The sequence below is a fragment of the Myotis myotis genome, unplaced genomic scaffold (assembly GCF_014108235.1).
Source record: "Myotis myotis isolate mMyoMyo1 unplaced genomic scaffold, mMyoMyo1.p scaffold_m19_p_3, whole genome shotgun sequence".
Lineage (NCBI taxonomy): Eukaryota > Metazoa > Chordata > Mammalia > Chiroptera > Vespertilionidae > Myotis > Myotis myotis.
This window is the reverse complement of record NW_023416335.1, coordinates 6,253,680-6,279,414: the sequence shown is the minus strand read 5'-3', so window position 1 is coordinate 6,279,414 and position 25,735 is coordinate 6,253,680. Positions and strand designations below refer to the sequence as shown.

The 25,735-nt window shown below is 41.3% G+C and overlaps 1 protein-coding gene across 14 annotated transcripts in view; it reads right to left on the bottom strand.

The window, feature by feature from the left end:
• Window positions 1-25,735, bottom strand: part of PRIMPOL (primase and DNA directed polymerase) — a 39,542-nt gene that overhangs the window by 4,642 nt on the left and 9,165 nt on the right. For 11 of the 14 annotated variants that reach the window (XM_036299112.1, XM_036299106.1, XM_036299110.1 and 8 more), the window contains 6 exons: window positions 23,877-24,024; window positions 18,366-18,671; window positions 9,357-9,519; window positions 6,740-6,828; window positions 4,421-4,510; window positions 4,235-4,343 (listed from right to left, as the gene is read on the bottom strand). In XM_036299112.1, the coding sequence (XP_036155005.1) occupies window positions 4,235-4,343; window positions 4,421-4,510; window positions 6,740-6,828; window positions 9,357-9,519; window positions 18,366-18,671; window positions 23,877-24,024 (905 nt within the window). Of the gene's footprint in view, window positions 1-4,234; window positions 4,344-4,420; window positions 4,511-6,739; window positions 6,829-9,356; window positions 9,520-18,365; window positions 18,672-18,751; window positions 18,936-23,876; window positions 24,025-25,735 lie in introns of those variants that run through there. The other 3 variants (XM_036299114.1, XM_036299118.1, XM_036299117.1) reach the window with 3 other exon arrangements.

Here is a 25,735-nt window from a genome sequence, read left to right as displayed (position 1 = left end):
CATCTAGTTTTGTTTGTGCCATGAAAATGGGGTGAGGAAGGGTGTGAGGCAATAGTTCTTAATTCTCTGCCGTTCACATTATTGCAAACTCGATCTTTTATGGGAAGTTTCAGTGGTTTTATAATAAACGATTTTTACCGGCAAAAAAATTTAAAAATAAATAAATAAATAAATAAATAAATAAATAAATAAGGTATACACACAAATGTTACTAGAAATTGCAGGTGTAACTACAAATGTAAGTTATACTAAAAATATAAGAATATTATGAACTTTTGCTAGTTACATTGAAAATTTTGGTAAAATAGGCAAAATACTAGATAGAAATATACCAAACTAAGCAAACTAAAGCAATCCTATAACCACTAAATTTAAGTAGTGTAAAATCGTCCCACACTTCATAAAAAATGAAACATATCCTGACCGGTGTGGCTCAGTGGATAGAGCGTCGGCCTGCGGACTGAAGGGTCCCAGGTTCGATTCCGGTCAAGGGCATGTACCTTGGTTGCAGGCACAGCCCCAGTGGGGGGTGTGCAGGAGGCAGCTGATCGATGTTTCTCTCTCATCGATGTTTCTAACTCCCTATCCCTCTCCCTTCCTCTCTGTGAAAAATCAATAAAATATAATTTTTAAAACAATGAAACATAAATGGCTAATATTCCACCACAGGGTAGTGAGACATGAATCCAGGAGAGAAAAATGCAGGCCAGCCATTCTCACTGCCTCATAGACAGCCCAGTGACAGACTTCCTAGGAACAACTGATGCTGGTTCCCAGGGACGAGAGCCTGCGGCAAACAGGACATTTACATCTTTCTAGGGAAATGGTGCCTGGATATCTGCTTGCAGTTTGGGGCTTTAATATTGCATCACCCTTCATCCCTTTCCCTGGTGTCGGTGCTTGGAGAGCTGGAGTTTGTGGTGTGGCTGTGATAAAAGAACCATAAACATCAACGTGGAAGGAGACAATGGTGGGGGTGGCAGTGTTTAAGAGGTTATGCGATGCTCAGGAGGACACACATCCCCTTAACAGTGATTGTATTAAAGAAGGGTCAAAGCTACAAACGCCCAGTTACAGGTTAGTCATGGGGATATAACATAGAGCATAGACCAGAGGTGGGCAACCTTTTTGACTCGAGGGCCACAATGGGTTCTTAAACTGGACCGGAGGGCCGGAACAAAAGCATGGATGGAGTGTTTGTGCGAACTAATATAAATTCAAAGTAAACATCATTACATAAAAGGGTACGGTCTTTTTTTTTTTTAGTTTTATTCATTTCAAACAGGCCGGATTCGGCCCGCGGGCCGTAGTTTGCCCACTGCTGGCATAGACTAGGTTAAGAATGATGTCTTGCATATTTGAAAGTTGCTAAGAGAGTAAATCTTAAAGGCTTTCCTCATAAAAAATTTTTGTAACTATGGTGACACATTGATTTACTGTGGTGATCATTCCACTATGTGTACAAATACCAATTGATGAATATTGTTTTTTCAAAGAGCTACCAAACTGTTAGGGCAAATACTGGAAGCTATTTGAAACTATTTCATGAACAGAACTTAGATATTTCTTAGGCCTCGGATCAATGTGAAGAAATTACCAAGAATCTAAGGGCACCTTGATCCAAGTCTGGGAACCTCTGGACCAATGCTGTCTGCTAGGCAGAGTCCTTATCCACAGAATGCTCTTGCAAGACGTTTCTGATTTCTGCATATAGCAACTAAACCTAGTCCATGGATATGAGGCACCGTTCCCTGAGAATGTCACATGCTATGTAACTAAGTATAACATGTAAATGTTTCACCACCTCAGTGCTCCCTGCTGTGTGCGGTGACTGCTCACTTCTGGTTCAGCTTGTTTTTAAAAAAATATATTTTTATTGATTTCAGAGAGGAAGGGAGAGAGAGAGAATCATCAATGAGGAGAGAGAATCATTGGTCGGCTGCCTCCTGCAGACCCCACACTGGGGATCGAGCCACAACCTGGGCATGTGCCTGACCGGGAATCGAACCATGACCTCCTGGTTCATAGGTCTATGCTCAACCACTGAGCCACACTGGCTGGGCTCTGCCTCAGCTTTTAACCTGAGTCAGAGAGCATCTGCAGGAAGAACCCAGGAGACCTGCCAGGTGTCCCCAGCCTCAGTCTGCTTCACCTGTGCCTCTGACTCCTTGTCTCTCAGTAAAGCTTGACACTGGGTAGGAATCTCAGATTCCTGAGTGTGGTTTGACAATGCCCTCCTCAAATTCACTAGTAACCAGGGAAATTCATATGAAGCTACAATATTTTACACCCACCAGATTAGCCAACCAAATGTTTTAAACCTAACAAAGTTTTGGTGAGAATATGGAGCAGTAGGAAATCTGAAAACACTGCTGGTGGGAGTATAATTAGCATGGCCAGTAGGGAAAATAATTGCCTAGTAAAATTAAGGACGTGCATTCTATGACAGCAGCTATTTTCAGATACATATTTTGAGAAACTCATGTGCATTAGGCAATATGCACAAGCACATGGGTAGCTTCATTATTCATCACAGAAAGCGACATGTCCATAGGGCAGGTAAGCTGGCGTGTTTATACAGTGACCTCACACAATCATGCGGAGTGCGTAACAGCTACATGCAGAATGGATGAACCTCCTAACGCAATGCTGACCAAAAAGTAAGTCAAAGCATGCAACTTACATAACGTTAAAAATAGTCTAAGATGAAATGATATACTGCTTGGGGATACAAACACATACAGAAAAAGTTCAGAAAGCGAGGGGAAAACTAAGACAAAACTCAGGATAATAGCTGTTGTCTCTGAGGTCCAGAGAGGAATAAATTGGGGTTGGGCCCACAAGCTGCTTCTGAGGTTTGACCAAGTTCTGCTCGTCCCGTGGGGGCAGCAGTGGCAAGTGTCAGTCTGTAGAATGCACAGGTCCGGCACACTTTTCTGTGTGTACTGCACAGTCAAGGAAAAGTAGCTTATGAACACATAATACTGGTAATTCTTCAGAAAGAAAGATATAGCAACCCAACAATTTCAGAAAGTTAAAAGATGGTCATATACTGTATATGGATGATAATTTTCTGGTAAACTTAAATGCATAGAAAAAGACTAGAAAGATACACCAAAACCATAACCATAGTCATCACTGGTTCAGGGACTAGGGGTGGTATCTTCCTTTGTGTTTTGCTATGTTACAGTGTTGTGTGTTGAGCATAGTTCTGAAATTGTTTAATGAATTAAGCTAGTGTGCAGTACAGCACAGAATCACGCTCCCAGCATGCTTCCTGGTTTTCCAGCAGCTGCTGTGTGACATGTTCTCACGTCTGGTACATGTGCTGTATGTGCTGGACATACAGATGTCTCAGCTCTGACGGTAAATAGATAAACAGCACAATTTCTAATATAACATAACTACTGGGTTTCTACTCTATCCCTATTCTAACCATATCCTTTTATTGTTTAAAATTCTGCTTCTGGTTTTACTTCATCCTTTACTTCCTCTCCTTTGCCAGGGGATTAAAAAGAAACTAAAACTAAAACAGGGCCTGGCATGGACAGCAAGCATTCAGTAAACAGCGGTTTCCTTCCGTGCCATTCTGTGTCTTGAACACATAAACATGACCTGCACTCCAACTCCTAACACTGAGAAGTTTCCTTCTTGTCCAAATTGTTCTATTGCACTTTAGCCTCCGCAAGGTGTCAGGGGCCACCGGCAATAGGAGAGAGACCTTCCACCATTGTTCATCATCTACTGTCTCGTTTCTTTTAGCCTCACTGCATCCTACCTTAGTCCTCTAAAGGTTATTCTATCTACGAGATTATTTTACCAAATAAAGTACAAATGAAGATGATAGGTGCTAGGTGGAAGGTTGTAATTAAAATATTCAAATTAAATGTTATAACACAAACTAAATATAAATTGAATTATAACTAAACTAGTGGCCTGGTGCACAAATTTGTGCACATTGAAAGGAAACTAATTAGAAGAAATATTTTAATATCGCTATTCTATTCACCCTTTCTCTATAATAGAAGTGTCAACCGAATTCACAATCGACAATGACAGATCGAAACACATGCGTGTGATTGGTGCCACGAAGAGCTTTATTGTATCGCGTATACGCAGATCAACTTAGCCTTTTATATATATAGATTATAAAAACAATTCTTAACTTTAAAAATTATAAATATTAAAAATATTGGTTAAAATGTAGAACTTATTAATAAACAATATTACTTACATGATATTATTACTCTTGTGGGCTCTTCCAATGTTTCCACACCAGCGATATTTACAAATGTCATAAACCAATAATTCTTCTGGAAAAAAGTAGTTCCAACGCCGAATCCCTAAAATGCAAATAATGTTTCTAAAGGCATTTTTACTCTATCATAAAACAGTTAATAAAAAATAAGATTGTCTTTACCTCCTTTAATGCCATTTTTATTCACCAAAGAAAGAACAAATTGATCAATTTCAGGGTAGGGCGAGGCCTGAAAACCTTCAATGTTTTCTACTGCAACAGAGAGAAAAATTAATTATAAATGATAATGGTTAAAGTTGAGAAGTTTTGATTAAGTTGTTTAGTATAATTTTGGGTTACCTCCTCCCCCTTGGTTCCCAAATCTCCCCTTTTTGCAATGTTCCTTTTAATCAGTCATGGATTTTTATTATCCTACAAGAAGGTAAAATTCAAACCTCTCAATTAAGCCAAATGTCAAGTAATTATTACCAAAAGCATGTATAATCATATAAATTGCTTTCTTCACTCTAATAAGGAAGCACAGTCCCTTTCACCCAGGAGTTGCCTGGTCCTATGAGGTGGGCTTGGGTGTGGCTACCAGGTGGCTGGGCACCACAGCTCAGCCCTCGTGTTCTATTCATCATAAACTAGTTCTATTTCACAGAACTTCAGCATCAGATGAGGTCATTCTGTGGCGATGATGATTCAAGACAAAAATGAACACGTCTGAACACAGACAAAACGAACGGACATTTTCCAAGCCAAAGAAATGATCAAATACACCCTTATCTTGTCTAACATAATTAACTGCTATTTCTTACCTGGATCCAGCTTTAGTCTCCCTGAAGTCTGCCTTCTTTCTAGGTAAGATTTCTCGATATTCATCATAGAACTTTCCCTGATGGGCCCTCCTCAAAAGCCCCTAACTCAAGCCCGAATCCTAACACCCTTTACTGAGAGGCCCCATGGCTCCCTATGGTGTGCACTCTCCATCGCTGTGACCAGTAATACACTTGGCTTGCTCAACACAGTGTGTTCTCTGGTGGTCTTTAGATGCAGGGCACTGACATTCAGCTACATTTTGTATCTAAGTGTCTACTGGAATAATTTAGAATAATATATTTACAATCTCATTCAACATTTAAAGATAGAATAATCTACTTTTCTAAAAATAAAGCCTGTATATTTCACTTACAAAAGTAATATACACGATTGGAGAAAATCTGGAAATATAGTAAAGCATAAATAAGAGAAACTCCAAAACAATGTCTCAAAATAACTGTTAGTCATATAATAGGTTATTCATATTTTTTAAAAAACTTGTGATCATACCTTAACATATAATTTGAGTCTACTTTTTCTCTTAACATCATAAGTGGATATTTTCCATATTATATTAGACTTTATAAATTTTAATTAAATGACTTCAGAGAATTTTATACTACAGAACCAATCCCATTTTGTTGTACACTTAGATTGTTTTCAGTTTTTCACTATTATAAATAATACTAGCCCAAAGTCTATACTAATAAAAGGGTAATATGCTAATTAGACCAGATAGATTAGTTGTCCTTCTGGAGAAAGCAATGGTGGCAGGGGTGGTTAGGGGCGATCAGGCAGGCAGGCAGGCAGGAAGGCAGAGGCGGTTAGGGGCGATCAGGCAGGCAGGGGAGCAGTTAGGGACAATTAGGCAGGCAGAGGTGGTTAAGGGCAATCAGGCAGGCAGGGGAGCAGTTAGGGGCATCAGGCAGACAGGGCAGAGTGGTTAGGGGCGATCAGGCAGGCAGGCAGGTGAGCGGTTAGGAGCCAGCGGTCCCAGATTGCGAGAAGGATGTCCGACTGCCATGGGATCGAGCATCGGGCCTAAACCGGCAGTCAGACATCCCCCAAAGGGTCCCAGATTGGAGAGGGTGCAGGCCGGGCTGATGGACATCCCCCCTTTCTGGCCCCCTCCCCCACATGAATTTCATGCACTGGGCCTCTAGTGTGTGTGTGTGTGTGTGTATATATATACACGCGCATATATATATATAAATGTTCACTGGAGAGTTTATGCAGGAAATCTTAGGAAAAAAACCCTGTATGTTCTTCAGTGTAGGAATGAAGAATATATACTTTTCATGAGAAACTGAAGCCATTAAAAGAATGAGATGCTCTCCAGTTACTGGAAATACAAGAAAAACCCTCCTGGTTAAATACGAAGCTACTGACAGTGGTCATCCCTTTGTGGACAGAGGATGAAGAGAACTCTTAGGTGTCTTATTTTAATATGTGTTCATTTTATCCAAACAATATATTACTTAGGTAGGGGTTTTTTTCAAAATGGTCTAAATGAAAATTAGTGAATAAGCTTTTTAAAATATCTCTTTAATTTTCATTTTGGATAGAAACTTAGTTATTTTAAAATATCAGTAGATATGAATCCATAAGATTTAAGATTTTAAAGGCAAAACAGATTTAACATCCTTAAATTTTCATAGAAAATTATTTTTGTATAATTACCTGAAGTGCTGGTACTATTAAAATGCCCAGCCTGTTTTTGTTTATCCTCGGATGCGTCACATCTAAGTACTCGTAAAGTATCTGAGAATCTGAAGAAAATATGTTCAAGAAACAAAATAATATTATATTAGAATTAAAGAGATATAGCTACAGAAAAGAAACAACCTCAAAGAATTCCATATTAAAATCCTCTGTTCAACAGCTATTATTCCAGGACATTTATGCCACAGTTGCCTATAAAAGCACCAATCCTACCCACATAAAAAGGAGTCTGGTGATCGCTTAAAACACGGTCCTGCAGAGTGAGCCGAGGACCAAAGCTGAGGAAGGGACGGAAGGAAGTGTAATCCCACTCCCCAAACAGAGCCTCTGAAATGTTACAATGATTTAAAAGTGTGAATAATGGCAAGAAAAGAGAAGGAAAAGACTGGTGAGAGCAAAGGGAAAAATGGATTGAAATTAATGGAAATAAAAGAGGCATTCATAACCGTAAAGAATTTTGCCTTTAATTTCAAAAAGAAATCCTCTACTTGGATACACAAAAGACAACAAAGGAGGCCCTAATTCAGTAGAACTCTGCATTTCTGTGAAATTAATACTGAAGCTACAAAAGAAATGGGGGACTTCAGGCTGTATCTATCATAGGCCCCCTATGTTGCTTTTCCATACATGATAGGATGTGATCTTATTCTGGGGCCAACAACTGGGGGCAGCCATTGTCATACCATTTGTCACTGCTCCCATACTACTTCTAGATCTCAGAAACTGCTACCACTACTACAGCACTTACTGAGCAGGTACTATGTGCCAGGCACTGCATATATGTTTTTTTAAAAAAATATGTGTTATTATACCACTTTTATTTATTTTTAAAAAATATATTTTATTGATTTTTTACAGAGAGGAAGGGAGAGGGATAGAGAGTTAGAAACATCGATGGAAGAGAAACATCAATCAGCTGCCTCCTGCACGCTCCCTACTGGGGATGTGCCCGCAACCAAGGTACATGCCCTTGACTGGAATCGAACCCGGGACCCTTCAGTCCGCAGGCCGACACTCTATCCACTGAGCCAAACCAGTTAGGGCTGCATATATGTTTTATATATAGTTTTAACTTATTTAATCCTAACAACTCCCTAAGACAGATGCATTATTTCCATTTTAAAGGTAAGGGAACTCATACTTTGACATTACTTCTGAGATACGTTATGGAAGAACTCAAACAGTCCAGAAACATCTGAAGAAAATTTCCCCACAGCAAATATTTTATTTTATCCCTACTGGGGATATTTTATCCCTACTGGGGATGTGCCCGAAACCCAGGTACATGCCCTTGACCGGAATCGAACCTGGGACCTTTCAGTCCGCAGGCCGACGCTCTATCCACTGAGCCAAACCGGTTTCGGCGGCACAGCAAATATTTTAAACAGTTTTATTAGAATTCATTTCTGTGGAGTTTCTCTTTAAGATTATCTCTGGGGAAAGCAAAAGAAGAGCAAGTTAACAAGGTAATTTAGTGCTTTGGACTAACAAAAATTGCAAGCCTAGAATCAAGGGGATTAAAGGCAAAAATATATTTATGTATATATTTTTTCATTTATTTCAGAAAGAGGAAGGGACGGGGGAGAGAGATAGAAACATCAATAATGAGAGAGAATCATTGATTGGCTGCCTCCTGCACACCCGCTACTGGGGACTGAGCTTGCAACCCAGACACGAGCCCTGACCAGGAATCAAGCCGTGATCTCCTGGTTTATGGGTTGACGCTCAACCACTGAGCCACACCGACTGGGCCAAAGGCAAGAATTTCTGTTGAAAGAAGTCTTTCACACTTTTTTAAATGACCAAAATATGTAAAATCAAATGTTCAACAATAGAACAACTAATCAGAGTATATAAATACAATGGAAAATTATATAGGTATTAAAAGTTTTACTTATAATTAACTGCTGGCAAATTATTAACTTGGCAAATATTCAGAATATGTTGAGTGGATAAAACAGGTGACAGACCATATACCAGGGGTCCGCAAACTACGGCCCGCGGGCCACATGCAAATACAAATACTGTATTTGTTCTCGTTTTGTTTTTTTACTTCAAAATAAGATATGTGCAGCGTGCATAGGAATTTGTTCATCGTTTTTTTTTAAACTATAGTCCGGCCCTCCAACGGTCTGAGGGACAGTGCACTGGCCCCCTGTTTAAAAAGTTTGAGAACCCCTGCCATATATTCTCAACAAATATTTTTTTAAATGATGGAGTTACATAAATTATATATGTATGTGCATATATGAAAAAATGAAATGTTAATAGTAATTATATTTCTAAATGCAATAAAACTTTTTATTTTCTTTATAGAAATGTTAATCATTTTAGAAAAACTGGAAAAATATGTAATATATAATTATAAAAAGACATAAAGAGAATACTATGTGGTTAGAAAATAAATTTTACTATTATATTTCACTTAATAGACAAAAGAAAACAGTAATCTAGAATTTTAAGAACTGACTTTCTTGTTTAAGGTAGAATGAATTTACACAATTTACATTTGTGCAATGCCATTCACTGTGCAATATTCATGAACACACAATGGTTTACTTCTGATCCTACATACCTGACATTGCTGACCAAAGAAGAGAGGAAACACTGCTCCTCTTCAGAAGTACTCTCTGACCGTGTAAGAGAGAATCTGTTATCTTCAGCGACCTCCAACACCACAGGCTTCCCCTTCTTTGATGACTTATACAGCCGAAAGTTCCTATTTCTTGTATAAACTCCTATATGAAAAATTAACAAAACAGTATGAACGCACGTTTTCAGTTACTTGTTTTTATAGTCAGCAAGTGTGAAATTAATTTGTGTAGCATTTTTAGAAGAAACAACAGTTCTGATTCACCTTAGCAACCTAAAAAGATCCTGAGCCCCCCTCTTCCTGCGGTCACAATGAACCTAGGCTATAGATAGAAAAACGTCCTCTGGAAAAAACCTAGAATCTGGTGGAAGTCCCCCTTCACAGAGAGAAAATGAAAGGAAGCCACATCAAAACAGAGAGGAAAGGCTGAGACACATTCACGTTAAACCCCACCCCTGGCAGGGCAACCCATCACATGGGGGGAGGGAATGGAACCCTGAAATTCTCCTGGGGAACCCCAACTTTTAAGACCAGCAATTGAGAAACAGAACCTCCCAGACACCTGGCTCTGAAGATCACCTGCGTGGCTGTGGCGAGCAGGCACGCCTCTTAAAGGGCTCACATGCAGATGCACCCACCTGGGCCCAGAAGCAGCCCTTTGAAAAGCGCCAGACTTTATGTGCAAGAAACCCATTTGTGGATTTTAAAGTGTTGGTTTGCATGGCTGCCCTGGCCTGTTTGGCTCAGTGGATAGAGCCTGTAGGAATGCAAGTGTTTCAGGCAGAGAACAAGTGCTCACACACCCTTTGGGGATGCAGGCTGGTGGGTACCATCTTCCCGCTATCCCTCTGCCTTGTTAACGCCACTGGCACCATCTTTTCTTCTTTCTTCAGCAGGCGCCAGCTGGGCACGCCCTCTGTCTCACTCCTCTGTGCTCTCAGGCTGTGTCCAGAGCACCACTATCTCCCAGAGGGGCGCTTCTACACTCTGGTGCCCCACTTGTCACTCAGGGGGCACCCCATGATTGCTTTGCATTCGTGGGTCCCATAGGACTGTAACAATTGGAGAGGCAGTTCTTGGCAGGCTACCACCCCCAGGGCACTGCACAGACAACAGACTGAACACAGCTTTTCTGTGAAAGAGTCTTAATTGCTTGTCTTAGTTGCAGGTTTCAGGTTGGGCACACAATTTTGAGGCTACAGAGCTACTCTCAGAGAATGTAAGCCAGGGGACCCTATCTCTGCCCTCTTCCTCTGCCTCGCAACAGCTCGCTGGCATGCCCCCCGATAAAGGAGCGTATACACTCGTCTGGCACCTGGTCTTTGTGACTCCTGCTCAGGAAACACCTCCAGATGGCCTGGCTCTGGTGGCCTTGGGGCTTACCCTTCCGGTCCCCAGGACAGGACTGTGTATATTTGCATTCTTTAAAAGCTGCAGCCTGAGGGTCTGGCTTCTAATCAGAATAATCGGGGTGCTGAGATGCTCCCTTTTGAGACACAGACTGTTTCTGGCACAGCCTCAACTACTGGGAGTTAATAGGGATTTTTTAAGAAGCCTGCTTGGACAATCACAAAGGCTTGATAGACGAGAGCCAGGGCAGAGCAGGATTAACCAGACGTTCATCTCCTACACAAAGCCAACCCTTCAAGCCTGGGAGAAGTGGCTGTTTCATCTAATGCATAGAAACCAACAGAGAATTAAGAAAAACGAGGAGACAAAGGAATATGTTCCAAATGAAAGAACCAGATAAAACTGAAGAAAGAAAAAAAAACCTTAATGAAATTAACTAATTTACCCAATATAGAGTTCAAAGTAATGATCATGAAGATGCTCAACAAACTCAGAGAATGGATAAACAGCGAGAACTTTAACAAAGAGATAGAAAATATAAGAAAGTATCAGACATAATCACAGGGCAGAGGAACACAATAAATAAACTGAAAAAGACAGTAGAAGGGTTCAATAGTAGAGTAGATGAAGCAGAAGAGAGAATCAGTGAATGAGAGACAGGGCAGAGAATCAAATCACTCAGAGAATAAAAAAGAGGAAAGAATGTAAAAGGTGAAGACAGTTTAAGGGACTATGGAACCACATCAAGCAGACTACATTTTCATTACAGGAGTCCCAGAAGGGGAAAGGGATAGAGAGAGGAAGAGGGAGGAAAAGAGAGGAGGAGGAGGAGAGGAGGGAGTGATACATTGTTCTCTTGGGAGGTTTATACAACTACCCATCATCTGGTTTTGCATTAACTCCTTTAAAAAATGAACTCTGGCCCTGACCGGTTTGGCTCAGTGGATAGAGCGTTGGCCTGCGGACTGAAGGGTCCCAGGTTCGATTCCAGCCAAGGGCATATACCTCAGTTGTGGGCACATCCCCAATAGGGGCTGTGCAGGAGGCAGCTGATTGATGTTTCTCTCTTATCAATGTTTCTAACTCTCTATTCCTCTCCCTTCCTCTCTGTAAAATAAATCAATAAAATATATTTAAAAAAAAAAAATGAACTCTGGCCTGGCCGGTGTGGATCAGTGGTTGAGTGTCAACCTATGAACCAGGAGGTCACAGTTCCATTCCCTGTCAGGGCTCATGCCAGGGTTGTGGGCTCGATCCCCAGTAGGGGTCGTGCAGGAGGCAGCCGATCAAGATCAATGATTCTCTCTCATCATTGATGTTTGTCTCTCTCTCCCTCTCCCTTCCTCCCTAAAATCAATAAAAGCCCGGCTGGCGTGGCTCAGTGGTTGAGTGTCAACCTATGAATCAGAGTTCAATTCCCAGTCAGGACACTAAATACCTCGAGACAAAAGAAAATGGAAATGCAAAAATATAAATAATATATTTTTTTAAAAAGGAACTCTGTCTTGGGAGGGGTGTGGATTTCTCCCAGCCCGCCACCACTGGGAGCTGCTGCTTTGCCCCTGTATATGTTTCTCCTATTAAAGCTTTTATGAATTTGAATAAGGCCACATGTCAGTTCTTCAGAATCCATCCTGAATCTAGACTTTTGGGGCTTTCCCCAACACTGGCGAAGTCATTCATATTAAAGGATAGTTTTCCAGACAAGCAAAAGTTAAGGAGTTCATCACCACTAAGCCACCCTTCCAAGAAATTTTCAAGGGACTCTCCGAGCTGACCAAAGAGCACTCACTCATAATAGGAAAACATATGAAAGTATGAATTACACTTGCAAAGGTATATGTGTAGTGAAAGTAGTGGATTAGTCACTTATAAAGCAAGTATGAAAAACAGCTAACTCTAATAATTAGTTAAGGGATCCAAAAATAAAAAATGTAAATTATGATATCAAAAACATAGATAGTAAAAACATAGAACTTTAGAATGCATTCATAGCTAAGTTACCAATTTGCTATATATTGTTATAAGTTGTTATATGTAAGCCTCATAGTAATCACAATGCACAAATCTAGAGTAGATACACAGAAGATAATGAGAAAGAAATCTAAACATACCATTAAAGAAAATCATCAAGCCACAAAGAAAAAGAGTGAGAGTAGAAAGGAACAGAGGAACAGCCAGGAAACAACATGGCAATATGTATATATTCATCAATAATACTTTAAAAGTGAGTGGACTAAAAACTCCAATCAAAAGAGAGAGAGCACAAAATGGATTCAAAAACAAAATCCTTCAAAGATTATGGTGAAACAAAGCAAGGCATTACATAATAGTTAAGGGGTCAATCCAAAAAGAAGTTAAACATTTGTAAATATTTATGCAACCAACAAAGGAGCACATAAGTATATAATGGAAATATTAATAAACCTAAAAGAAGAAATATACAGCACAACAATAGTATGGAACATTGATACCCTCTTACATAAAGGGATAGACCATCCCGAAGATGATCAATAGGAAAGCATCGGCCTGGAATGACATGTTAGATCAGATCAACATAACAGACATACACAAAACATTGCATCCTAAAGCAACCTAATACACATTTCTTCTCAAGTTGCACATGGAACATTCTCCAGGACAGATCATGCATTAAAAACAAGTCTTAACAAATTTAAGAAGACTGAACTCATATCAAGCATCTTTTTCAACCACAATGATATGAAATAGAAATCAATTACAAAAAGAAAACTAGACAACTCACAAATATGTAGAGATTAAACAACATGCTATTTGAACAACCAAAGGGTCAACAAAGAACTCAAAAGAGAGATCAAAAAATACCTCGAGACAAAAGAAAATGGAAATGCAACACACCAAAACTTACTAGTATGAGATGCAGCAAATGCAGTGCAAGAAGTGTAGCATAAATGCCTACACCTCAAGAAACAAAAATCTCACCCAGCCAATGTGGCTCAGTAGTTGAGTGTCGACCTGTGAACCTGGAAGTCATGGTTCAATTCCCGGTTAGGGCATGTGCCCGGGTTGTGGCCTGGGATCCCCAGTTCAGGGGGACATGTAGGAGGCAGCCAATTGATGATTCTCTCTCATAATTTATGTTTATCAATCCCTCTCCCTCTCTGAAATCAATAAAAATATAAAATAAAACAGCATCAGAAATCTCAAACAACCTAACTTTACACCTCAAAGAACTAAAAAAGGAAGAAAAAGCAAAGCCCAAAGTTAGTAGAAGGAAACACCAAAGATCAGAGCAGATATAAATGAAATAGAGACTTAAAAAGATAATAGACAAGATCAATGAAACCAAGAACCAGTTCTTTGAATAAAGACGACCTTTAGCTAGACTCATGGGTTGGCTGGGGGGGGGAGACTTAAATAAAGTCAGAAACAAAAGAGATATTATAACTGATACTACAGAAATATAAAGGATCATAAGAAACTACAACAATCACATGCCAACAAATTGTACAACCTAGAATCTTACCTAATAATAGACAAACATGTAAATTGACCATCCCTCCACTACACTCACCAGGCAATCAGGAGAGCATGCAAATTAACCCAACAAAGATGGCAGTTAATTTGCATATGTAGGCGTGAAGTGGCAGAGCCAAGACTGAAGGCTCTGTCTGGAGCAGCAAAGACTGAAGGCTCCAGCCGGAGCGAAGGCTTGGGTCCCAGGTGCCGGAGGAAAACTGGTGCCAGCAGCCAGGGAAAGGGAAGGCCTATTGCACGAATCTCTTTGTGCCACGGGCCTCTAGTAAATAGATAAATTCCTAGGAACACTCTTCTAATACTGAATCACGAAGAAACAGAAAATGTGAATGGTCAATTACTAGTAAAGAGATTGAATCAATAATCCAAAACCTCCCCACAAAGTCCAGGATCAAATGACTTTAAATGTGAATTCTACCAAATATTCAAAGAAAAATCAGTATCAATAGTTCTCAAAATCTCCCCCAAAAATAAAAGAGAACACTTACAAATTCATTTTACAAGGCTAGCATCATCCTGATAGCAAAACCAGACAAGGACTCCACAAGAAAACAAAATTACAGGCTAATATATCTGATAACATAGATATAAAAATCTTCAAAATAATATTAGCAAACCAAATTCAACAATGCATTATAAGAATCATACCCCATGATCAAATTAGATTTATTCCAGGGATGCAAGGATGCGTCAGTATCCAAAAAACAAGCCATATGATTTACCACATTACCAATATGAAAGATAAAAACCGTATGACTATCTCAATAAATGCAAAACCACAACTGACAATATTCGACATCTGCTTATGGTTAAAACTCTCAACAAGGTGAATATAGAGGGAATGTACTTCAACATAATAAAGGCCACATACGACAAGGCCACAGCATACATCATACACAGGAAGTGCTAAAAATTTTTCCTCTGAGATCAGAAATTAGACAAGGATGCCCACTCTCACCACCCATTCAACAAAGTATTGAAAGTCCTACCCAGAGTAATTAGTCAAGAAAAAGAAAAAAAGGAATATAAATTCGAAAGAAAGAAGAACTCTATTTGCAGATGATGTGATACTATATTATGTGTAAAAAGCTTTAAAGACTCGAACAAACTACATATATATACTAACTACCCCTCATCTGAGGTTTTGCTTTCTGCAGTTTCAGTTACCTGTGGTCAACCATGTTCTGAGAATATTAAATGGAAAATTCCTGAAATAAACAATTCATAAATTTTAAATTGTGTCCCATTCTGAGTTTATGATGCAATCCCACGCCATCCTGCTTCAGCCTGCAAGGGGCATGAGTCATCCCTTTCACTTCTCACCCATTAGTCATTTATAACCATCTTTCAGATCATCTTTCAGAGTTGCAGTGCTTGTGTTCAACTGACCCTTATTTTATACTAGAGGCCCGGTGAACGAAAATTCATGCACTCGGGGGCAGGGGAGGGGGTCCCTCAGCCCAGCCTGCACCCTCTCACAGTCTGGGACCCCTTGGGGGATGTCCGCCTGCTGGCTTAGGCCCTCTTCCTGTGGGAAGTGGGCCTAAGCCGGCAGTCAGACATCTGTCTTGCAGTCAGGGAGCCCTCACTCCTTACCACGTCTGCTCGCTGCTCCTTAGCGCTGCCTCGGAGGCAGGAGAGGCTCCTCCACTGCTGCTGTGCTCACCCGGCTTCTGACTGAGTGGTGCTCCCCGAATGGGAGCACACTGACCACCATGGGGCAGCTCCTGCATTGAGCATCTGACCCCTGGTGGTCAATGCGCGTCATAGCAGCCGGTCGTTCCCCAGGTCAGTCGATTTGCATATTAGCCTTTTATTATATAGGACAGTGATGGCGAACCTGTGACACGCGAACTCATTTTTTTGGTTGATTTTTCTTTGTTAAATGGCATTTAAATACATAAAATAAATATCAAAAATATAAATCTTTGTTTTACTATGGTTGCAAATATCAAAAAATTTCTATATGTGACACGGCACCAGAGTTAAGTTAGGGTTTTTCAAAATGCTGACACGCCGAGCTCAAAAGGTTCGCATCACTGATATAGGAGGATGATAATGACCCCGAGAACAAGAGCAGTGATGCTGGCAAAGAAAAGCCAGACAGCGCTTCATTTAAGTGGAAAGGTCAGTACAGTAAAATATTTTGAGAGAAAGACTACATTCACATAACTTTAGTATATTGTTATAATTGTCCTATTTTGTTAATTATTGTTGCTAATCTTTTACTGTGCCTAATTTATGAATTAAACTTGATCATAGGTATGTATGCATAGGAAAAAAACATAATATATATAGGGTCCAGTATTATCTACAGTTTCAGGCATCTACTGCGGTCTTAGAACATATCCCCATCGGATAAGGAGGGACTATTGTACAATGGAATTTTATTCAGCTAAAATAAACAAAGAAATACTATCATTTGTGACAATAGATATGGACTTCAGGGCATTATGCTAAATAAAATAAGTCAGACAAAAACAAATACCAAATGATCTTATTTATATTGTGGAATCTAAAAAAAGCCCAAACCAAAACCAAGCTCACAGAGAACTGCCACCACTGGTGGTTGCCTTGGTTGGGAAGAGGGCCAAGTGGGTAAAAGGAAGTCAAAAGATAAACACTTCCGGCTCTAAAATAAATAAGTCCTGGGGATTCAAGTACCGCATGGCAACTATAGTTAATAATACTGTATCGTGCCCTCACTGGTTTGGGTCAGTAATTAGAGCGTCAGCCTGCGGACTGAAGGGTCCCGGGTTCAGTTCCGGTCAGGGGCAAAGCCCAGGTTGCAGGCTCAATCCCTAGTAGGGGGCGTGCAGGAGGCCGATTGATGATTCTCTCTCCCTCTCCCTTCCTCTCTGAATCAATAAAAATATATTTTTTTTAAAATGCTGTATCGCATATTTGAAAGCTGCTAAGAGAGTAGATCTTAAAAGTTCTCATCACACGAAAGAAAAATTTCTGTAACTATGTCCAGAAACGGATGTCAACTAGACTCACTGTGGTGATTATTTTGCAATATGTACAAATCAAATCATTATGCTATATACTTCAAATTAATGTTGTATACTTCAAACTAATGTTGTATGTCAATTATACCTTAATTCAAATAAATAATAAAATGAAGGTGAATAAAATCACCTTCAGGGACAAAAATACATACAAAAATATACTTTTTAAAAATACATTTTACATTTTACCAGATGTAAGCAAAAGCAACACATAAATTAAAATAAATTGGAGATGGCAAGAAAGAATGTCACATCCAGAAATAGCAAACTAGAGTATTTTGGAGGCAATCCTCCTCAATAAATAAGTAGAAAAGCTGGATAAATGTGTTAGGGGAAAACGTCTGAGGCTATGAGAGAGCTTTCAAGACGGTGATGATCTGTCACACCAAATCTCAGAAAAGAGGGAGGCATCAAAACATCCAGCATAGCCCTGACCGGTTTGGCTCAGTGGATAGAGCGTTGGCCTGTGGACTCAAGGGTCTCAGGTTCAATTCCAGTCAAGGGCATGTACCTTGGTTGCTGGCACATCCCCAGTGGGGAGTGTGCAGGAGGCAGCTGATCGATGTTTCTCTCTCATTGATGTTTCTAACTCTCTATCCCTCTCCCTTCCTCTCTGTAAAAAAAATCAATATATTTTTAAAAAAATAAAAATCATCATTCTCCCCTTTAAAAAACAACAACAAACATCCAGCATATCTCTCTCTCTCTCTCTCTCTGGTATTAAAGGGTAGATTAGAGATTACCTCTGCAGAGGAGGGGGTAATGCCTGGAAGGGGAAGGAGGTGCTGGGGTCCTGGCCACCTTCTATTTCTTGTCTTGGGTGGTGTGGTGACAGGATGTGTTCATTTTGTGGTAGCTCACTGACCTGTACACTCACAAACCATGCATGTTTCTGTCTGAATGTTATACTTCAATAGAAATGTTTTCTAAAAAAAATTTTGCCCTGTACTATTAAGCCTGGCGCTTCTGTCCTACAGGGACCTCTCTGAGATCTCTGAACAGCAACCCGAGCTCCTGACTACATTCTGCTGGTGACCCCACGGTCCCTGTGGTGGCAGTAGGCACGGACAGAAGTGCACAAGGACAGTCCCACAGAGCTGCTGATGTGACTCACCTAGATCTACAAAAAGACGCTTTTTCCCTGCAGGATCCTTCACAACTAAGAAGGAAAGGTCAGGGCCGCTCCGCTCGGCGGACCCCAGCCGCTCCCGGGCCTTGGAAGTCAACGTCCAGCTCTCTCCTATCTCCTCATCTGTGGACATTTCACGGAAGGAAATTCCTCGTTTAATTGGTGGTTCAGAAAAATGGGAAAATGCTTGGCTGGTTGTCCCTGGAATCCCACCATCATCTTCATCATCTTCATCATCTCCACTGGCAATCAAATGAAAAGCAGGCTGCAAAATCTTTCTCACAAAATTACCTAAAGAAAAAAAATTATGATTAATCTAATTCTTCCTTTTCACAAACTGTAACTTAAGATCTAGGCCCAAATCTACGCACTTTGACACTGCCAGGCTCCTTTTTACTTTTGGTTTTAGCACTGAGTTGTTACTACAAACCGGAACATGCCTCTCCTGTTACTTTCTTCCGCTTGTGTAATCTTGAGCTTTTCTTCTTCTTCTTTTTTTTTTTTTTTTAAATCTTGAACTTTTTCAGTCCACGTTGACCCGGCACCTGGTGTCACTTGTAAAAACCATCTTACAGGAGAAGGTTAATGTGAGATGTGTCAATGTTGCCAATACAGGACTGAGCCTATATTCACCAAAACACTCAACTTTTATTAATACAAATTGAGTGAAATGTATCTTCACAATCAATGATTAAATAATGGAAGTTTTTATTTTTATTTTCAAAAAGAATGAAATCTTATCCCCCAAAAAGAATGAAGAGTTTCTATGAGTAAGTGGTGCCACCAAGGTCATGCACAGAAACACCGGAGGACTGCCATCCTCTCCCGGGCCAGGCATCGGCCCGGTTCCCTGCACGGCAGGCCCGAGGACGCCGGCACGCACTCAGCAGCCCACTGATGCTCTCCCGCCTCTCCCTGTACCTGGCCATTGATGATCGTGGCCTCAGAACCAAGGTCCAGAACTAAAACACTTAAATACATTCAGTATACTTCCACGTTTAGTCTAAGGGCTCTAAATATCAGCGGTACTATCTGTACCAAGAATAGACAGTATGACAAGCTGGAACTTTTTTTAAAAATTTATCTTTATTGTTGAACATATTACAGATGTCCCCCCCTTTTTTCCCCATTGACCCCATCAACCCTGCTCCCCCGCTCAAGCCTTCACTATTGTCTGTGTCCATGGGCTATATACATGTATATAAATTCCCTAGTTAATCTCCCCCTCTACCCCCCTGCCCCTCTGAGATTCGTCCATCTGAAGCTGGAACTTCTTTAAACTGTCATTTATTATTTATTATACCATAAAATCAAGTAATTGGTAAAGCTGCTTCATGTAAATTAGATTAGAGAATACAATGCTGTAAACATTTTTTAATTTTAATCTTTAAAACTGGTATAGTCTGAGTTTGTCACTTTAGTTACCAGATAGCGTGAACCTTAAGTTATATAAGATATACATGCTTTAAATTAAAAAATCTTTCTCCAAATTAGACTTAATTACCTCCCTACTCAAAGAAACAAATCCACTGTCTTATAAACACTAAACATCAAAAATGAAAGCAAAAGCATTTGATCCTTGCAATCATAAATAGACATGGTTATTTCTGGATTAGGGGAGATTAGGTAAACACTGAGTGAGGAGAAAGCATGATATGCCAAAGTTCAACAGAGCAATCTATCCTATCTAATAAGGAGGGAATATGCTAATTGACTGCCACGCCCTCAAAGATGACAGCGCCCACAGCCACAAGATGGCGGGGCCCAGTCACCTCAGCCCCACTGGGGCGGCAGGCGCGTGGTGGGCCCAGCCACTCTGCGCGCCTGCCTCCAGAGTCCCCCAGTCCCCTCAACCCCCCAACCCCCCAGGGCCAGCCCGAGGTGCAGGCAAGCCTCAGATGGCGGCTGCCTAGCCGCCCAGGGCCGTCTGAGGCTCAGGTAACCAGGGCCGGCCGAGGCTTGTGCTGCCGGCAGTGGCAGCAGCAGAGGTGTGATGGGGGCGTCGCCTTCCCCTGATTGCCAGGTTGCTTCCCACCCCTGAGGGCTCCCAGACTGTGAGAGGGGGCAGGCTGGACTGAGAGATCCCTCCCTCAAGTGCATGAATTTTCATGCACCGGGCCTCTAGTCTATATATATAAAAAGCCAGCGACTGGAACGCTGTAACGACTGGAACGACCGATCCAGTCGACTATGACGCCCATTGCGGCCAGCGAACAAGCCCGATTGGGGGGTGGAGCAGGCCAGCCAACACCCCTACGGCCCCTCCCCCCAGCCGGCACCGCCCCTGATCGGCCTCTCCCACCCTGTTCGAGGGTAGGGCAGCTGGCCAACCCTCCCACAGGCCCCTCCCCATAGCTGGCCCTGCCTCCAATCGGTCCTCCACCCCAATCGGGAGCGGGGCCTGCCAGCCAATCGCCCACGGCCCCTCCTCGAGCCAGCCCGGGCCTGATCTGCCCCGATCAGGGCGGGCCAGCTGGCCAACCTCCCGCCTTTTCCTCCTCCCAACAGGCCTGGCCCTGATCCACTGATTGAGGCCGGGCCAGCCGGACCCCACCCATGCACGAATTTGTGCACTGGGCCTCTAGTGCAAATATAAAAGGAAAGAGTTAATTTTTCTGGAAATGCAGAATGACATCCCCCTGATAGTGAGCAGCACTAAGAGCAGTGGAGCCATGGCTAAGAACCTGGTGCAAGGGCAGCGCTCAGGAGGCCCTGCAGACCTTTGACCTTTGGCAGGGAGCTAACAGGGTCAGGAAGTGACAGTGTAACTGATATAAATACTAACATGGGATCTCAGGAAACTACTCTGCTTTAGACTTCCCTTCCCCAATAGTATCACCTCATCTCATCATTCATACAGGAACAATTTTATGGCTGGAAATAACTCAAAAGAACGTATCAATCACAGAAATTTCAAGGTCCTATGCCATGCAGGCAAGAGATCCAATGTATACATGTTGTGAGCATTTTGTGATCTCTTACATTACCCTAATTCCCCTTTCTGAAAAGCTAACAACAGGAACTAGAAATGTCACCAAGAGATACACTGGAGGAGGGAACTGAAGGGGAGATGTGGACTAATCCACAATCCCTGCATCCCTGGTGCTGGCGGTCCGTCGCTTCACAGGAGAGAACCCTGTGGTCTGACTAGGCCTCTCCAGCCACACTAGACTCCCGGTGCTCCCCACACCAGGCACAGACGCCCATCTCTACCCCTCTGTTTATGCTGTCTGACAGCAAAGCCCTTCTTCCCTTCGTCCACAGGCTGACATTTTTAAGCCCAGCTTGAATGCACCTGCTTTCAGAAGAGACATGCAGTAGAGACTGCTAATCATGTCACACTTCTGTTCTCCCTTCCTCCCTCGCAACACCTCTCAATTTAGCCTGTGGCAGAGTCAGAGCCGGCTATGAGGAGCAAACAGGCATCAAGGAAATATCTTCTTAGGACTCTCTCCATGCCTGACAGCAGAGCCCACTTAATATTGTCATCCATTCAACAAGTTTATTAAATGCCTGCTAGTACTTATTATTGTTGCTTCTGCTACTATCCCATTATTGTTATTGATAAAGACATTATTATGTAATAAGCTCTAAAAATCCAATAGTGAACAGTATCCCTGCCCTCAAGTAGCATTAGGTGGAATAGACAAAAACAAAACCACCAGGAAACTGCCTCAGGAAGTGGTGACTGCTCTGACGCAACAAGCGCTGGGCAGTCCTGCGACCCAGAGGAACACGAGCCTGTCTTAAGGCTCCACAGAAATGGCTTCTCAGGTGAGGATTTCTACGCTGTCTTGACACACCAGGCTGGAGGCAGGCCCACGCAGACAGCAGCATCAGAGACCGCAGAGGCCCCGGGACCGGAGAAGACATGGCCCAGCAAGAGCCCAGGAGAGCGAGGTATCAGGGAGGAGGCTAAAGCTCAGGGGTCTCACTGTGCAAACTAAGACGGGGGCTTTTTCCGGAGGCAGCGTATTATGCTTCAAGGGCCTGAGGCACTCCAGTGGCATAAACAGGTCACTGTAGCTAGCTGACTGAACAGGACTGAACAGGGTGCTAGCTGGAACGCATCTAGAGGTCAAAGATGACACCACTGCTACTTGGGTAAGTGGATGGATGGTGACACCACTCGCCAATATACATACCACAGGAGAAACAGCAAGTTTTAGGGGAAAGGTGAGGTGTTCGGTCATGGGGAGTTTGAAGCTGACCGTAGGGGTCTGGTGTCAAGAACAATAATCTTGACTGAAGAAAAAGTTTTGAGTCATCAGCACAGAGATGGTAACTGGAGACATGACAGTAAATGACCATCAAGGTTAACAGGAGACAAGGATGGATTCTACAGTTACTACCACCAGAGGAATGAGAGAGCAGAGAATCACTGTACAACTAAGCTAACAACACAGGAGAATAATAAGGAGCCCTGGGCACACAGTACACTAGGTCCCGACTTACATTCCAGTGCTTATGTGATTATGTTCATGTCTTTTACCCTGGAAATTGTCAGGCACCTGTCCATCTGAAATGGGTTACCAGTTCCTTGAACTTCAGTGAAAGGTCTGCTGTTTGAACTCAGGAACACCTGCCTGCTCTGCCCTGTCCGATAAACACTCAGGACTGTGACTTCTATTTAGACCTTGGTTTTCTGTGTCCCCATTCTGCCCACTTATTCCCCTTTGGACTGACTTCATTTTATACCTGGAACTCTATTTCTAGGTTTACAATCCTGAAACAAGTACACTGGTTACATTTTCAGGTTTATACATCTAGATTCCTCATGAACCCTAAGGTGTGGTCTGGAAAATAAACCAGACTTCGAGATGTAACCTGGAAACCAAGCCCCAGTTCTCAGGCACTAAAAGCTAAGGCGGAAGCGAAGATCAGAAATCCAGATCTGAGGCCTCGTGGGTCAGACCTGAATTAGGACTCTCATGTATCAACCAGAAAACTGCATGACTCCTGTTGCAGCAGAAACCAGTACCAGGGCATGAATGGCCATCCCAGTATCTACACCCAAAGACACCAATACCAAGAATATCCTGGGAAGGCTAATGTGTCCAAAATGTGTCAAGAAAAGGAAAACAGGTCTAGAATTAAAGGCAAAGCCTAAAAACGTGAAAAATCATGTTTCATTTTTTTAGGATAGGTTAACACCCATAAAAACTGATACTTACATAACTTAAGAAAAAAAGGGAAATATGAACTTTTACTATTGCTCCATGACTTAAAAAAATAGTATACTTGACTGGCTGGCCAGTGTTGCTCAGTCGTTGAACATCACCTATGAACCAGGAGCTCATGGTTCAATTCCCAGTCAGGGCACATGCCCGAGTTGCAGGCTCGATCCCCAGTAGGAGGTGTGCAGGAGGCAACCGATCAGTGATTCTCTCTCATCATCATATATCTTTCTCCCTCTCCCTTCCTCTCTGAAATCAATACAAATATATAAACAAACAAACAAACAAATAAATATAAAATAAAAAACAGTATATTTACCGACATGAATGTTATCTTTAAATGCCACATCATGGAGTTGAAATATTAAATGGCGGCTAAATTTCTCGTCAGTGCTAGAATCTAAGTTTAAAACATCTTCAGCTGAACAGTTAGCTCTGTATAACTCCTGAAGTGCTTTACAAACATGCTAAAAACACAAGAAACATATAAATATTTTTAAATGTTTTTCATGAGCAAAATTAAAATATCTTGGTACAAATATAATTCATTATTTTTTTTACTCACTTTTTATTTTGATTCACTATCAGAATATATTATACAATATTACCAAATTACTTATGTATTAAATTATATATTTTTAAATTATACATATTTATATTTACAAATTCATAGACTCTCAGGATTAAAGTCCTCCTAGAAGTTGAATAATTTAACTTATACATTTATCTCCTTTAAAATCACAATGAAAATATTTTTAAGCATCTCTTTAAATATCACCTATGAGTTAAAAAGTCACTAATCCTGTTGTTTATCATGTTAGTTTTCAGAAAGTTCCTCAAGCAGATTGAGCCCAAATCCACCTCTAAGAACAAAGTCTCTGAGGCTAGAAGACGCTGACTGAAGGCAGTTCTGCATTATAGTGAGGCAACAGCTTGGGTCAGAAACACCAGACTCAGACCCGGAAAGATCCAGGTTTGAGTTCTGGCTTTGCCACTTAACAGCTCTGTGATTCTGGCCAAGTGCAAACCTTACATTCCTCAACTGCAAAATGGGATATACTAGACCCTAACTTTCGGATTGTTTTAGGGAGGAAAAGAGAAAACGAGGGTAAATAGTTAGTGCAGTGCCTGGCACGCAGAACTGTTCCAAGCATTAGCCATGTAGCCATAGGACCAGTCGCTTCTCCTGAAGCCTCAGTCTTCTCATTTGCTAAACACAGTTACTAAAACTCGCAGGGTTAAAATGTTTGTAAACTGCCAAGCACCCAGCTACCTAAGAGTCGTGCAACAAATTGTATTTATTAATGCTGTTTTGGCATTATTATAGCAACACCCCCCCTCGCTCTCTGATCCTACCCTCTTCAGTAAATTCTCATTTTGCCTCATCTTTACCAGAGCCAACTACTTATAATGTAAGCCAGAGAATTAATTTTTTAAAAAATCCAGAAAATTCCTCAACTGCCACTTCGTTCTCAATGCATTTTTTTTTTTTAAACTGGGTATAGTAATGTTAAAAATTATATGAACATAAACTGAACTTCCTCCTTTTTAGAAGTTTACTCAGAGAAGCAATATTAAGAGATAAATGTCAAAAGGAAGAGTAGCAAGAAACAGGAGGAGAAACATGGAACCTACACAGGGTGTCCTAAAAAAAAGTATACAGCCCTAGCCGGTTTGGCTCAGTGGATAGAGCGTCAGCCTGCGAACTGAAAGGTCCCAGGTTCGATTCCGGTCAAGGACATATGCCCGGGTTGTGGGCTTGATCCCCAGTGGGGGACTTGCAGGAGGCAACCGATCCACGATTCTCTCCCATCATGGATGTTTCTATCTCTCTCTCCCTCATCCTTCCTCTCGGAAATCAATAAAAAAATTTAAAAAAGTATATACTTGGAATGATTATAAAATCAGTGTTTATTAACATACAGTTCATTTGAAAACTTTAAAAGAACGTACAGAAATGAATAATTTTTTTGTCAATGCCTGTTTTCAAACTGATGACTGTTCTGGTCCAGGCACTGCTGATAACATGAAGCAATGGAAGCATAAAAATCAAAAATAATTTTGTTTGGCATTTGTGCATCTTCAATTCATCGGCTGTTGCCAGGTTTTGTACAGTAAACTTTATCTTTTATGTATCCCCATAAAAAAAAATGTCTAGTGGCCCTATAGGATAAATTT